Raw genomic sequence first — 12,144 nt, 5'->3', positions numbered from 1 at the left:
ATTAAATGGATTATTATACATATTCTACTAAACCTGAAGACAACTTTTACATATATGACATACTTAGGAAGTATAACTTACATCTGTACAGGTTGAGTATCATTAGAATAGAGTAATAGAGAAATTCCTTTACCATTTCCTTTTTCTAGCCTTGAGAGGCTGGAGTTATGTCATAGGTCCAATGTTCTTTTATTTTTTAAAGATCAGGTGAAAATACTTTCAAAATGTAAAATATACAGTCTACTATCTTCTGTTCTATAAAACATGGAACATTAAGAGGTTTTAAAATATCAGGTCTTTTTGGACATCCCAAAGTGTGTTTGCACTCTTCTTTAAAAGGGCCTCCTCCTCAGAATTCAAGTTAACTTTCACAACATCTGAGACACCATTTTGGCCCAAGACACAAGGGATACTGAGAAAGATTTCTTCTTTTATTCCATATAAGCCCTAAAAGGCAAAATAAGGTTATTATTCAGTAACCTGATATGGAAAAGCAGCTATGCAAGAGAGCTTCAGAATAAGAATATACAGAGAGACTATGGAGCTCAAGAATCATTCGGAGGGCAGTGGAGTGATCGTCAACAATACGAAGAGCATCCTAATGTCCTATGACCGTAAGAGCTTGTGTTTAATGACATGAAGAATGTGCCAGATGCCTTCAAAGGGGCCAAAAAGGGCACTGTCTATTTTACTCCTTACCCTTGTCATATTTCTTTCTAAGCGGAATGCCATGCAGTCTGATGAAGGACTGTGAGATCAAGCAGGCTGTGTTTGGTGTAAAATAATCAAGAGAACAGTGAAGGCAGAAGCAGGAAGTGGCTGTGCAGGCTCTGCTTTGTATAATCTTTACATCAGGGGATGCCACTGGGTTTGGACAACAGATGCTAACAGGTGGCTTCTCAAGCTTCCAGAGGTGAAGCCTCTGGTGGAGCCTAAGGTTCCAGGTACTCACATGCTCAGCAGGGTTTATGTAATTCCCCTGCCAGTCACCAATGGAATGTACTGCTGCCTTCCTGGCTACCACCTGGCTACCACCTGGCTTCTATCCAGGACCTTCCATGATGGACAGGGCCATGGAATAGGTGCAGCCATGGCCACCACCCTATCCTAGGGCCATGGAACCTCCCATCAGCAGCCCTGATGTTCCCTCCACTCCTGCAGCTGAAGCCAAGGCTGTAGAGGCAGCTGCTAGAGCCTATTATAACCTGGGTAACCCACACAATGCCTACATGCCCACAAACCACCCTCCACCTCCTCCCTGGAAGGTAAGAAGACCCAGTAGACCTCTCACACCTCTCTGCCCCCTACCACCCATTGCCTTTTCTTACCCCAGAATGTAGGGTTGGAGGAGGCAATGGGAAGGTCTTGTTGTTCCTCCATGTGTGCCTGTAAAGTTACCAGGAACCAGCGTTGAGAAAGGGAGAGGCTCCTTGACCCTGGAGTGGTGCCTCCCAGCTTCCCATAATAGTTCAGAGCCCACAGGCACTACTCAGCCAAGCTTCCCTCTCACCGTCTCTGGGGCTCTCCTCAGGAGCTCAGCGTTCCTGTTTTACTCTAGTGGCCCACAGAGGGATTCCCTATCCACCTTTTCCACTGCAGTCCAACTCCCTCATTTTCGTAGCCACTTTATACTCAACCTCATGATCTGCATCAGAACAGCCACATGTCTTCTCCTCAGGGTCCCCTGCCAGGCTCTCCTCACATTCACTCCACTCTGGTCCGTGCCTCGCCATGGAAGGCCACTGTCCCACCAGACTGTCAGCCCACATTCCCTTCCCAGCCACATTCCAGCTGCAGTCACACTTGCCTGCCCCCGCTTCCCTTTCCTGTCCTTGGTCATTCTGTTGCTCCCTCTGTGTAGCACAATACCTTTCAGAGCTTTAACATGAGCTGCCAGGGGTTGGGTGGCATCAGGAACAAGGCAGCGTGGCTGGGGCAAAAGCCCTCCTGCCTTCCATGCTAGTGTTTCAGGAATTTGTTCTCTCTCCTTTCACTGTATCTCTTCCTACTAGAAAGGGCCTCTTGGATTAGAACTGGAAATGTATGTCCATGCCATTATGCCATTTGGGGGCTGCTGGGTAGACTGGAAACAAGGGCCCTGACCTCCAAGGCTGCCCTGGCCTAGCCCTGTGTACTGCCATGACCTGCTGCCCACCCTCAGCCTATCCTCTTCCCTTTAACCGTCATGCCTGGTTGGCAGTATGACCCCTGGATGCACTGAAATTTGCTTCCTTTCCTCATAGACTGGCCATGAAGTGAGGAAATGGTTATTTAAAGAGAATTCCCTATTTATCTGACAAAAAAATCAAGTTAATATATTAATGTTAAATAAACTCTATTGGCAACTTTATTTGTTGAAAATGAAGTAATAAAAAAGAAGTAACTGGGAAAAAAGATTAAGAGCATACAAATGATTTTGCTCTTTATGTCAAATGTTTAAGTATTTCCTATAAACTCTAACTCATCCACTGATTTGTTCAGTAAAGACTATGAAATTCCCATATTACTCAATCTCTTTTCAGGAGCATTCATTTGACACCTCCCTGACTCTTCTTCAGGAGCCCTCTGGGGGTAATTGCTTATTCCCCACAGCCCTTTGTATCCTCAAAAGAGGAAGAGTGTGGAAGCCACTGTATACTCCTCACTGTCTCTTCCAAATTATTAATCTCTTGCTCTCTTAAAAACAAAAAAAATTCCCCCTATTTTTTGAGGCCCATCTTATTCAGCTCTTCTTCCCTTTCTAATGACCGTCTACAAACCTCTTGAGTTTTCCATCTCATTCGTAACAGATTTTGACACCAGCAATCTTCTCTCTCTGTCCCAGTTTGTGCCATTATCCTTGGTGACTTAACTGTCCATGTGGATAAATGAACCAATTCCCTTTGTTTCCAGTTTCTTGTCTTCTTTAGCTCATGGGACCTTCTCCCACCCCAAGAATCTTACTCTGAACCTTGTTATGAGGTTCCTCCATATCCAACTTATATTCCTTTCTTGTAACTCTTTTGCTACACCCTAAGACCCTTTGCCTATTTTAATTTTTATAAATATTTCTTAAATTCTTTATTACTCATTTTCTTTTTGTAATTTATTCATTTGTATGTAGATAACATTTAAGGGCAATGGTGTTGAATTTGACTGTGACCCTTTAGCAGAAGGTCAAACTCATTTTTAACAAGTATAGAAACCAAAACTACCTACACCTCTATCTATCTCTCTCTTCCTCTCTTCTCTCTCCCCCTTTAACAAAACTCCACAAGTAAAACCCAAACCCAGATGAATTCAGTTATCTACTTTCTCCACTCCTGCACTCAGGTCCCTAGAGAAAACCACACAACCAAGCTGATCTTTAACTTTTGTCAAAATTAATGCTTATCTACCTCAAATAAGCATCCACCTGACAGTAATTCTGCCTTTATTTTTTGTCAAATTCTATTTCTCACTATCTACAAAGATGCTTTCAAATCTTCTCAAACATCTGACTTTTCTATACCTCCCTTGACTTTCAGTAGATGATTTTGTCTCCTTTCACTAAAAAGATAGAAGTCATCAGATGCTTTCAATGCCAAACCTACAAACCTATACGATTCACTACCTATCTTCTCTTTGTTATCCCCTATTTAAAAAGATAGTTGTCCCTCCTCCTTTCTAGGACTAATACCTTCACCAATGCTCTGGATCCCACCCTCTCTGCTTATTACTTCTATCTTCAATATCTTCTTTACATCTTATCTTTGAAACAACAACAACAACAACAAAAAAACTTGCCTTGCCCTGATTTTCCTCTCCAGTTACTGCTCTCTCTCCTTAATTTCACAGCCACTTACCTCAAAAGAGCTGTTTATACTGGCTTTAATTTCTCCAGTCCACTTAAAAGGTTCTCAGATGGAGGTGATTTTGCCTCCCAAGGGACATTTGGTAATGTCTGGAGACATTTTTTTTTAACATCTTTATTGGAGTATAATTCTGGAGACATTTTGGATTGTCAAAACAGGTATGCTACTGGCATCTAATGAGTAGAGGCCCGGGCTGCTGCTAACATCCCACAATGCACAGGACAGCCCCAATAATGAAGAATTATCCAGCCCAAAATCAATAGTGCCGAAGTTAAGAAAACCCTGGTGTACTCCAATCAGAATTTTTCATTTCTATTACTTTATTAAACATCTGCTAAGGTTATCAATGACCTCTGTTACTTTATCTTCCTGGCATTTTTAACCCTCATTTTATATGACTTCACATAAATCAAGAACAGAAAACCAATCCTTTCATCTTTAAGGCTTCCTCCTTTCACTTGGTTACCATGATTCCATGTTCTCTTGTTTTTCTTTTAACTCTGGCCACCACTTAGTCACCTTCGTGGACTCACACTATAAACTCTGCTGTTAATACTGAAATTCCTCAAGACTCAATCTCAATCTATCTTCTCACTTTATACTCTCTCCTTAGGCAAGCTCATTGAAATTCATGGTTTCAGTTACCATGTGTAAGGGATATCTACTGTCTTTGCTTGTCTAGTATCTCTCTTTTTTTTTTTTTTTTTTTTTAATGTTGACAGAACCTCTCTTTTCCTTTCAGGAACTGCCTCTCTCCAAACTGACAAGTATCACAGGAATGGACAAGTGATCCCAGAAAGGCCAATTATCAAGAAATTAATATGGGTAAAGGGAGAGGCAGGGTCCTGATACTATAGGTTCTAAGCCTGCAGATGCTGGGGGCCATCTTTGTTGCCCCATGGAAAAAGTCCACATGAGCTTGAAGCCAATAAGAGTGAAAAGATGAGCCAAGACTGTGGAGAGAAAAGGTAGCTCTAATGATATAGTCTGAGCATGTGGTTCAGGCCTCCTTGGCATTTCAGTTACATGAGCCAATATATCTTCTTTTTGCTCAAGCTAGTTTGGGTTGGCTTCTGTGGCTTTTAACTAAGAGTCCTAATATACACTTTTTATGCTGATGATGCTCATATTTATAACTCCAACCCAAAACTCTTTTATGAATTCCAGAAGCTTGTACCCAACTGCCTATTTCCTCTCAGATATTGCAAAGGCACCTCAAATTCAATTTCTCCATAACTACAAACATGATCTTCAAACCTGATTCTCTTTGAATATGCCTTTCCTCAGTGGATTATATAACCATTTATCTAACTGTGCAAAACAGAAGCCTAAGAATGACCTTTATCTCCCTTATTTCCCACTTCATTCCATTATCAAGACCTATGAATTTTACCTCTTAAATATAGTATAACTCAAATTTGCCACCTTCTCTTCATCTCTACTACTACCATCCTCTCTGTTCTGAGCTAATGCACATCCTCTTCCCAAGTTTACTCACCTCTACTCTTGTCCCCTTCAAATCTGTTCCATCCATCAGAGCCCCAGGAATCTTTTTAACAAAAGAAGATTGTAAAACCAGTCCCTTTCTTAAGTTCCTTTGGTGGCTTTCCATAGCTCTTATGGTAAGGACCCAAACCCCTTTATAAGACTTTCAGTGGCCTGACCCTGCTTACTTCCTCCAGCCTTATCATGTACTTCCCTTTGCTCCCTTTGCTCTGTGCGTTTCAACCACTGACCTTTTTTATTTTTTTCAGATCCTCAAGTGCTCTCTACTTATATCTACCTCAGGTCCCCTACACATGTGTTCCCTCTGCTTGGAATATTAGTCCAGTCTTGCAAATTAACTTGTACTCATTATTCAGATTAGGTCATTTTACTTCCTTAGGAAATCTCCCCTAACCACCACAAACGCCCCCTCCGCAGAGTAAATTCCCTTCTTGTATACTCTAAGAACTTCATAGTTTGTCATCATAGCACTTAACACAATGTGTTATTATATATTTGCTTTTGTAATTGTTTTATTAAGTTCCTATCTTTCATTAACTCTATGAGGTCTGGGCCTCTATTTTGTTCACCAACATATTCTCAAAATTTTGTATAATGCCTGGCACATAGTAAAGACTCAGCAATATTTAAACAAAGATGATAAGTGAAGATTCTATTTAAGCCTACCTTAACCATAGTGGAAACTGGATGCACTCTCCTGAGATTTTTCAAAATTGATCTTACCAGATCTGTCACAGACAGTCCAACAGCCCAAGAGGTATACCCCTTCAGCTTGATAATCTCATAGGCACTACAGTTGTGGAAAGTAAGAGAATCAAATTCATGAGAAGCTGATTCAGAGAGAACATAATATTTTTCAAGTATCTATTCTGAAGCAACCTACATGTCAATACCACTCTTAAAATTTTCTCAGAGATGTCTTCTTGAAATTATTTATGAATAGGCAATAAAAATTTCTATATTATTCTCATAAACTTCATTATTCACTTCAAATAATAATTCACCCTTCATTTATCATAAAGGTGGAATATTAGGTCATTGTGCCACTCAAAATGAAACTTCTAGTTTTAAATTTTTTCTTAAATATCCAAACATAGAGTCTGATCACCTTGAAAGTTGGCATATACATCTTGTTGACCACATAATATTGTTACTAAGGTGCCAGTGTAAATTTAAACTTTATATAATTATAAGCCAAGTTACACATTTTTCCCAAGAATATAATATTAAATCAACAACATACTGAAGTATGGGGAAATGTTCATAATACATTTTCAAAGGAAAATAGCATAATCCTAAACATTATGTAATTTCTTATCTCAGCCTTGTAAAAAACACAATGCATTTTTATAGGAACTTTAGAATCATATCAATCCACCAAATTATTGTGATTATTTTTGAGTGGTAGGCTTACAGGTGAGATTATCTTCTTTTTTAAATTAATTAATTAATTAATATTTTGGCTGCGTTGAGTCTTCGTTGCTGCATGCAGGCTTTCTCTAGTTGTGGCGAGCAGGGGATGCTCTTCATTGTGGTGCGTGGGCTTCTTATTGCAGTGGCTTCTCATTGCAGAGCATAGGCTCTAGGCGCACGGGCTTCAGTAGTTGTGGCACGCAGGCTCAGCAGTCGTGGCTCACGGGCTCTAGAGCGCAGGCTCAGTAGTTGTGGCGCATGGGCTTAGTTGCTCTGCGCCATGTGGGATCTTCCTGGACTAGGGCTCGAACCCGTGTCCCCTGCCTTGGCAGGCGGATTCTTAACCACTGCACCACCAGGGAAGCCCTGGGGTCACATTATCTTCTTTATGCTTATGAATTTTCTTATTTTCTACAATAAATATGTATTTTATTTTTGCATTGCCACCAACAGTGATCTCGGGTTTGGATTGACAGTAAAACTCAAAGGACAAACAAGTTTTAACCTAGCTCTTAGTTTATATAGTTTTGAGAAAAGGATCCAGGACAAGAAACACAGAATGTACAGTATCATTATTTGTATCAGATGGTCTTGCAACTACCTAGGCACAGTTTCAAGGCCCCAGGACTGCACACAACACACTCAGTAGCAAATTACACTGATGTGTAAATGGACAAGCTCAACACAGGATAGTTGGGGCTGGACTACACTTATTGTGGTGTCCTGTGATTTGACTATCAATCCAAAACCAGGGGCACTACTAGAGGCCATGAGGATTGATGTCAAAATTAAAATTAACTTTCAGATCCTCAATATAACCAAGACTCTGTGGGGTAAGTAAAAAGAAAGGAAGGAAAGTTTTGCCTAGAGACTGATTGACTAGTGGTGTATGAGTTGAAGAAAGCTTTGCAGTAGATAAGTGGGGGCAAATCTTACCAGTAGAATCTGGATGACAGGTTTACCCTCTCAGGAATTAACAAAATGTCTTGAGAAAGAGAAGAGGGTTGAGAAGAAAATGGCTAAAAACATAATCCTTTAGTTGCTATTAACCATCCTAATGAAATTAAAACCGCTGGGGTAAAAGGGAGGATAGAGAAGCAGTTTCAAGGCTAGTATTTTAAGACAAAAACTGACCCATGTTGTAAACTAAATGCTCTATTCAGAACCTGGAAAGACATCCTATTAAATCATGATGTCACTCCCCTGCAATTGTTAGTTAGGCACTGGAAAATCAGAGGCTATAATATAAAAGAGTTGAGTCATTTTTAGATAAGTACTAGCAGTATCCTGAGGATTCTTTGCAACTATAGATACTCTGCTAAATGAACAAGGGGCAAATAATTTAATGCTGGACACTGCATTGTTGAGAGGACTAACTGGAATGAGTACTGATCTGTAACGTGTTGCAGTGTTTGGTATTCAAATCATACGGGACTACAGTGGAAAATGTGATCTTAATCACTATTCCCTTATAGCAATAGTGTTTCAAATGAAAAAGAAACTAGCAGTCCCTGTAGTACAATTATCTGGGATTGGGCAGACAAAAGCCTAACACTGTGACCTCCCTATAAAGATGCGCTACTCCATGACATCTGGAAACCAGTATTGGCTAAAACATGTTCCTTTGTGGCTGGGTTATAACTGAGCCTCCAGATCAGTTAGATTCCTGCGTTTACTGGGAAATGGTCTCTAGTGGTCCCTGAAACTGGAAATATATAGTACAATATATGGGTAAGGGACATTTTTGTTAAGATATGAAATGATACTGTAATATTAACATATGTTTCATTTGCTAGGTATGAATTTAATCTCTTATCCAAAGCTTTGTGGCATCACAAAGGTTTGTAGGTCCCCTTAAGGAAATTTAAGAAAATGAAACATACCAATAAAAATTATCACAGTGAAAAGATATTTTGGGATATTGACCTGAAACTTCCAATTGATGTAGAAATAGTTTGACTAGAAGAAGAAATAAATTTGCTTTAGAGAAACTGAACACATAAATGCATCTATCAATAACTTTAATAAGGTACAAGTGATAGTAAATAAAAGGGCAAAATAAGATAGTCCAATTAGTTAAGAATTACCAAAACATCTGGTGAGGGATTTTGGTTACCTATTGGATCTTATAGATCCTGGTGATTATAGGTGTATACAAGCTTGTTTTTTTTCTATGTGTAAAATATTAGGACATGTTTGTCACAGGAACATTGCAGGATATATGATACAAAGATAATCACCCAGGTCATGGGTAAATGGTTAACAGCAGGTATGGACCCTTTCCAAAAAGGCAGGAGTATCTGGGAAGATGACTTTGAGTTTGCTTTTTCACAAAACAGTTTTCTAGGTTTAAAAATCTAGTTAAATACTGGAGGATTCTAGGAAGATGGAGAAGTAGGAAGCACCAGGAATCTATCTCCCCAACTAGACAATAACTGCACTGCCAGAATCTGTCTGATATAACTTTTGGGGGAACTCTGGAGTCTTCTGAAGGCTTGAAATTTCCAGGGGAAGGTTTGTATGTTAAACTGTGGCTAGTTTCAGCCAATTTCAGCCCTTAGCAGAGTAGCAGGGCTGTTTACATGTACCCAAAGCAGTTTGTGCACAGCCTGTGAAAAGCACCCTTTCCTCCAAATATCAGAGATCTGTTCCCTAATGACTGATTACTGCTTCTGATGACAGAGGTGTAGACAAAGAGGGCAAAGCCATTGTTGTTGTACCTCCCCACAACTGCTGCAAGCCTCTCCCCCTCTGGCTAAAGTAACCTCCAAGGAATGTAAAGGGCAGGCACCCTTTCCCCCTTCCCTTAATATTTCTTTTTCCCCTCATGGGAGCCAGACATTAAAGACCAGAACATACAAAAGCAGTTGCATATTTGGGGGAAATTAGAAAGTAATCACGTATGCCCAGGGAAAAGCACAGGCCTAGAAACAACCTCAAAGACCTTAAGAGTACACTTCAGGTTGGTCCTTGGCACAGAAACAGACTTCAACAATCAAAAAACAAAAGCAATAACAACAAAAACCCAGCAAACCCCGGGGAAGGGATAGAATCTGATAAAGTTGTCATATATTACTAGATTCAAACATCCAGTTTTCAACAACAGCAACAACAACAAAAAATCACAAGGCATACGAAGAAATATAAAAGTATGGCCCATTCAAAGGAAAAAATGAATCAACAGAAACTATCCCCGGGGGGAAAAAAAACTGATGGCAGATATACTAGACAAAGACTTTAAAACAGCTGTCTTAAAGATACTCAAAGAACTAAAGGAAGATGTAGAGAAAGTCAAGAAAATGATGAGTGAACAAAATGGAAATATCAATAAAGAAATATAAAACCTAAAAAGAACCCCCACCCCCAAAATTCTAGAGCTGAAAAGCACAATAACTGAAATGAAAAAAATCACTAGATGGACTAAGAAGCAGATCTGAGCAGGCAGAAGACAGAATCAGCAAACTTGAAGATAGGACAATGGAAATTACTGACTCTGAGGAACAGAAAGAAAAAAGACTGAAGAAAAGTGAAAAATAAGATCATCAGCAGATTTCTCACCAGAAACTTTGGAGGCCAGAAGGTACTGGGCAGATATATTTAAAGTGATAAAAAGAAAACAACTGTCAACCAAGAATCATATCTTATATCCGGCAAAACTGTTCTTCAAAAGTGAGGGAAAAATTAAGACTTTGCCAAAGAAACTAAAGCTGAGGGAGTTCATCACCACTAGACCAGTCCTGCAAGAAATACTCAAGGCAGTTCTGCAGGGTGAAATAAACAATAACTTGAAGCCATGTGAAAAAATAAAGATCTCAATAAAGGTAAATGCATGGGCAGTTATAAAAGCTAGTAATATTGTAACAATGGTTTATACTTACACTTTTTATTTTCTGCATAACTTAAGAGACTAATACATTAAAAAATTAGTCTAAAAGCTAGTATTACTGTGACTTTGGTATGTAACTCCCATTTTCAAATTTAAGAAACAATTGCATTTAAAAGAATTATTAGTTTATATTTTGGGGCAAACAGTGTGCAAAGATGCAATTTTGTGACATCAACAATCAAAAGGGGTAAGGATGGAACTATGAAGAAGCAGAGGTTTTGAATGTTATTGAAGTTAAGCTGGTAGAAATTCAAATAAGAGTATTATAACTTCAGGGTGCTAAAGGTAATCCCCCATGGTAACCAAAATGAAAATAGCTATAATAGCTATAGGATATATACAAAAGAAAATGAGACAGGAATTTAAATATTTCACCACAAAAAATAAACACAAAAGAAGACAGTAATGCAGGAAATGAGAAACAAGAAGCTCTAAGGCATATAGAAAGCAAATAGCACAATGACAGAAGCCCCCATTATCAGTAATTACTTTAAATGTAAACAAATTACACTCTCCAATCAAAAGAGACTGACAGGGCTTTCCTGGTGGCGCAGTGGTTGAGAGTCTGCCTGCCGATGCAGGGGACACGGGTTTGTGCCCCGGTCCGGGAAGATCCCACATGCCACGGAGCGGCTGGGCCCGTGAGCCATGGCTGCTGAGCCTGCACATCCGGAGCCTGTGCTCCGCAACGGGAAAGACCACAACAGTGAGAGGCTCGCGTACCACAAAAAAAAAGAGACTGACAGAATGGATAAAAACACATAAGCCAAGTACATGCTGTCAACATGAGTACATGCTGTCAACATGAAACTTACTTTAAAGCCAAAGACACAAATAGATTAAAAGTGACAGAATGGAAAAAGATATTTTATGCAAATAGTAACCAAAAGGGAGCAGGGGTGGCTATACTAACGTCAGATAAAATAGACTTCAAATCAAAAAAGTTTACAATAGGCAAAGAAGGACATTACATACTAATTAGAGGTTCAATAAAGAAAATGAAAGAAAACAAAACAATAATTATAAACATGTATGCATCTAATAGCAGACCATCAAAATACATGAAGCAAAAACTGACAAAACTGAAGGGAGAAATAGACAGTTCTATAATAATAATTGAAGACTTCAATACCCAACTTTCAATAATGGATAGATCAATCAAACAGAAGGTAAGTAAGGAAATAGAGAATTCAACACCACAGACCAACTAGATCTAACAGACAAACAGAACACTTTACCCGACAATAAAAGCATCTACATTCTCCTCAAGTGCACATGGGATATTTTCGAGAATAGACCATACGTTATGCCACAAATTAAGTCTCAATAGATTTAAAAAGACAGGCATCATACAAAGTATATTCTCTGACACAACGAGGTGAATTTAGAAATCAATAACAGAAGTAACACTGGAAAATTCACAAATCTGTGGAAATTAAAAAGCACACTCTATAACAACCTAATGGATCAAAGAAGAAAGCACAATGGAAATTAGGAAATACTTAG

At 39.2% G+C, this 12,144-nt stretch overlaps 1 protein-coding gene and 1 pseudogene across 2 annotated transcripts in view; one reads left to right on the top strand and one right to left on the bottom strand.

Annotated features, from left to right (window-relative positions):
• Positions 1–282: 282 nt before the first annotated feature.
• Positions 283–12,144, bottom strand: part of LOC307056319 (L-lactate dehydrogenase C chain) — a gene marked incomplete at both ends in the record, with an annotated part of 47,460 nt that continues 35,598 nt past the window's right edge. Inside the window, 2 exons of the mRNA XM_079708967.1 lie at positions 283–447; positions 6,006–6,129. Of these exons, the coding sequence (XP_079565093.1) occupies positions 283–447; positions 6,006–6,129 (289 nt within the window). The remainder of the gene's footprint in view (positions 448–6,005; positions 6,130–12,144) is intronic.
• Positions 539–1,340, top strand: LOC307056574 (WW domain-binding protein 2-like; annotated as a pseudogene). The gene has a single exon. The product of its transcript is annotated as a WW domain-binding protein 2-like (transcript).

The sequence above is a fragment of the Hyperoodon ampullatus genome (genome assembly GCF_949752795.1).
Source record: "Hyperoodon ampullatus genome assembly, chromosome: 7".
NCBI lineage: Eukaryota > Metazoa > Chordata > Mammalia > Artiodactyla > Ziphiidae > Hyperoodon > Hyperoodon ampullatus.
This window is presented reverse-complemented; position numbering and strand designations above follow the sequence as displayed.